This window comes from Dipteris shenzhenensis, chromosome 15 (genome assembly GCF_047967505.1).
Source record: "Dipteris shenzhenensis isolate YYH24624 ecotype China chromosome 15, Dip_SZ_1.0, whole genome shotgun sequence".
NCBI classification, from domain to species: domain Eukaryota; kingdom Viridiplantae; phylum Streptophyta; class Polypodiopsida; order Gleicheniales; family Dipteridaceae; genus Dipteris; species Dipteris shenzhenensis.
In genome coordinates, this window is record NC_141610.1 from 33,999,866 (window position 1) to 34,003,680 (window position 3,815).

Below are 3,815 nucleotides of genomic sequence, written 5' to 3' on the forward strand. Positions count from 1 at the left end.
ATTGATTGAAACCTTTAATGCAAAAGAAAAAAGGGAGGACAAAAATTATGCTGACACTGAAACATGTTTCAGGGCCCGGCCTGTCCTGAAATGCCGTTTCAGAGAAGTACCAGGCCTGAAACGTTTCAAACTCGCATTTTCAGCCTGTTTCTACCTATGTTTTGGCCTCCATTTTCAGCCTCGCACTCCCTCTGCTCCTTCAGCCTCATACTCTTCCACTCCTAAGGGTTTCCAGCCCTCCTTGAGCCCCATTTACTCCTGCAGGCTGCTTCAGCCCTCCTTCATCATCCACTCCCCTTCAGCCCTCCTTCAAAGCTCAGTCTCCACTCCTTCAGCCCTCTCTTTCAGCATAAACCCCCTTTGCTGACATGGCATTTCCCTTTTTCAGCCCTCCCAAAAATCCCGAACGTTTCCGTTTCCGTTTTCATTCCCCGTTTCCACGTTTTCGTTTCCCTTAACTATGAAATATATGGCTCTATGTCCTTTCATACGATGTTACCATACTAAGAATTGTGTCAAAATTCCTGCAGGTCAACCCCCTTGCCCCTCTTTTTTGAGCTTACATATGTTGTGTGCATCCAAAGAATTTGGTCCTCCCCGAAGACACACAACCTTCAACCATCGAACGAACCACTTAAGGAGTGCCAACTGAACCATAACCAGTCTATCATCCTTCCTTCATACGTGTGGAGGAGCACCTTTGGAGGAGGGTGCAAGTCTTCTACTCCACCCCACTGATCCCACTGTTGTAATTCTGCACATCCACCCTCCCCACTTTTTTCCTACAAGTATTGATTTTCCCATCATAGAAAACGGGGGGCATACTTGCGTGTCCCCAGCGAGCTTGAAGACATTCAGTACCCATGGTCAAAGTGTCACATGTTTCTTTTATGATAGCATTGCTAATTCTCTCATTGCCTCGACCTTCTTCTCCTCCTCCTGCATGTGAGCACCTGCATAGATGTTAGACATCAAGATATAGGCTGAAGCATCCTTCTCATCCAATCGCAGTGCATGTACAAAGGCCCGTCTTCCAACCTCCACATCCCCCCACTTCCGGCAAGCACCCAAGATAGTATGCCACACCACAAGATCAGGTTGGAAAGGCATCTTCTCCACCATTGCTAGCGCATCATCTAATTGGCCTGCACGGCCAAGGAGATCAACCATACAGGAGTAGTGTTCAATGGTTGGAGTGATGCCATAGTCTTTGCACATGGTCTCAAAGTATTTCCGGCCTTTCACCACTAGACCAGCGTGCCTGCACACAGTTAGAACACTAAGGAATGTGACTCCATTTGGCCTTACGCCTTCTCCTCCCATTCTCTCAAACATATGGAAAACAGTTTTACTCTCTCCTAGCTGGGCATATCCTGCAAGCAGTGCAGTCCACGAGACTATGTCTCGAACTGGCAGGTGGTCAAACACTTCGTGTGCTTTTGCCAGCGAACCACATTTGGCATACATATCAACCAAGGTTTTGCCAAGAAGAGGATCTCTTTCCAACCCATATCTGGCAACCTGTGCATGTATTTCTTGGCCCTTGTCTATGGCTCCTATGCTGCTACAAGCTTTCAAGGTGGAAATATATGTAGCCGCATTTGCAGAGACACCTTCCCATTGCATCTGTATGAAACAATTCAGTGCTTTACCACCAAGCCCGTGCTCAGCATACCCTGCAATTAGACTATTCCACGACACTACATCTCGAACTGGCAGGTTGTCGAACACTTCCTGTGCTTTTGCACATGAGCCACATTTGGCATACATGTCCACCAAGGTGTTGCCAACAAGAGGATCGTTTGCCAATCCCCATTTAACAATGTCCACATGTATTTCTTGGCCCTTGTCTATGGCTCCTATGCTGCTGCAAGCTTTCAAGCTGCAAACAAACGTGACAGCATTTGGAGAGATGCCCTCCAGTTGCATCTGTTCAAAACAGGTCAGTGCTTCCTCACCAAGCCCGTGTTCAGTATATCGTGTAACTAGTGCAGTCCACGAAACTACATCTCGAACTGGCAGGTTGTCAAATACCTTCCGTGCTTCTGCAAGCAAGCGACATTTGGCATACATGTCAACCAAGGTGTTGCCAAGAAAAGGGTCTCTCTCCAATCCTTGCCTTGAAATCTCAGTGTGTATTTCTAGGCCCTTGTCTATGGCTCTTATGCTGCCACAAGCTTTCAAGCTAGATGTAAATGTGACCGCATTTAGAGTGACACCCTCCAGTTGCATCTGTTCAAAACAATTCAGTGCTTCTTCACTAAGGCCATGCTCAGCATAACCTGCAATCAGTATGTTCCACGAGACTACATCTCGAACTGGCAGCTTGTCAAACACCTCTAGTGCTTTTGGCAACGAGCCACATTTGGCATACATGTCGATTAAGGTGTTGCCAACAATACGTTCTCTTTCCAATTCCTGTCTGGCAATATCAGCATGTATTTCTCGGCCTCTTGCAGCATCTTTCAACCTAGCGCAAGCCTTGAGTAGGGCCACAAACATAAGCTTGCCAGGATGTAGAGACTGCTCTTGCATTTTCTGATACAGGTTGAGGGTATGTAGTGATTCGCCACATTCAATGTAACCCATGATGAGAGAAGTCCAAGAGTGTTTGTTCCGATAAACCAATCTGTTAAAAACCTGCTGAGCATCGCACATGCTTCCACATCCGACAAACATTGGGACAAGGTAGTTCCCAAGAGATCTATGAGCTTCCAGCCCACATCTGCAAATGTATGCATGCAACCTCTTGCCGTACGTTAGATTTTTGTTTTTTCTGCACTTGTGCAAGATGCATATAAAGTTGTCTACCGAAAGAACTTGTCGGATCTGCTCCAAATACGTAAGTGCCTCCTCTACGCTAAGCATCTCCAAGTCAGCGTCTAATTGCAGCTTTTGTCCTTCACACGAATTCACTTGCACTTCAGTGGCCTTGGAATTGCTGCCAGACTCTTCTAGCTCCTCCACCAAGCCATGGTCTTCAGGTTTAGACTCGGTCTGACCACTAGATACACCGAGCATTTCTACAGCTTTACCTGTACGAATCATTTTGTCAGACTCGTCATAATGTGCTGTTTCGGTTGTCACATTAATGAGAGGGGAAAAGCGAAGTACTTCAGCCATAGGCACCCCGTACTTGCAAAATCTGCGCAGCATGACTACAATGAAAACCAATGCCAGAATTGGGTCAATGCCAGGTTCAAGAGGATGGTTCAATACTATAGCTTCTTGTTTTCCAAGTTCCAAAGATGGGATTCTAGCGATGCCTTTCTGGTAAAACAAACAACACACAGAACCATCAGGATGAAACACAAAGTGCCCTTCAGCACTGCCCTTCTCAAGAGCCCTTCTGAAAATGCTTTACGCCTTATGTAGTGGGGAATGCGCCCCAGAAGGGCATTCTTGGCACTGGCCGTTCCCGGCACTATCTTGCTGACTCCGGTTTATTCCCCACGTGGAGGGCCGGAGCGAGGCCGGTGGCGCGTGATGTGGAGCACGTGGTGGATATATCATAGGACGGGCGATGGGTGACGTGGTACAACCTACCATGTCAAACGTTGCCCACATGGTGCGGCACGATGAGCATGTGGTGGAGCACATTGGTGGGGACTAGCTTTTGGCGATGCGTTACGTCAACACATTTATTACAAGGGGGAGGGGGGTTCGCAGTGTTTTGGCTTTAGCTACCCAAGGAAGTTGGCCCGTGTTTCAGACAATGTAAAATCCACCTTTCTGAATGGGGATCTCAAGGAGGAGGTATACGTGGAACAACCACCAGGTTTTGTGATCCTCGGTTCAGAAGGTAAAGTCTGTAA

General features: G+C 47.3%; 1 protein-coding gene across 1 annotated transcript; it reads right to left on the reverse strand.

Annotated features, from left to right (window-relative positions):
• Nucleotides 1–737: 737 nt before the first annotated feature.
• Nucleotides 738–3,567, reverse strand: LOC147893719 (pentatricopeptide repeat-containing protein At2g03380, mitochondrial-like). Its single transcript, XM_087386348.1, has 2 exons — nt 3,547–3,567; nt 738–3,270 (listed from the first exon to the last, which is right to left on the reverse strand). The coding sequence occupies exons 1-2, from the start codon at nt 3,565–3,567 to the stop codon at nt 889–891; spliced, it is 2,403 nt and encodes an 800-aa protein (XP_087242474.1). The 3' UTR covers nt 738–888.
• Between the last annotated feature and the right edge of the window lie 248 nt (nt 3,568–3,815).

Coding starts and splice junctions, on each gene's coding strand:
- LOC147893719 (XM_087386348.1), bottom strand. CDS start 3,567: ATGTGGGCAACGTTTGACATG. Junction 3,271..3,546: donor TGTGGGCAACGTTTGACATG/GTAGGTTGTACC, acceptor TTGTTTTACCAG/AAAGGCATCGCTAGAATCCC.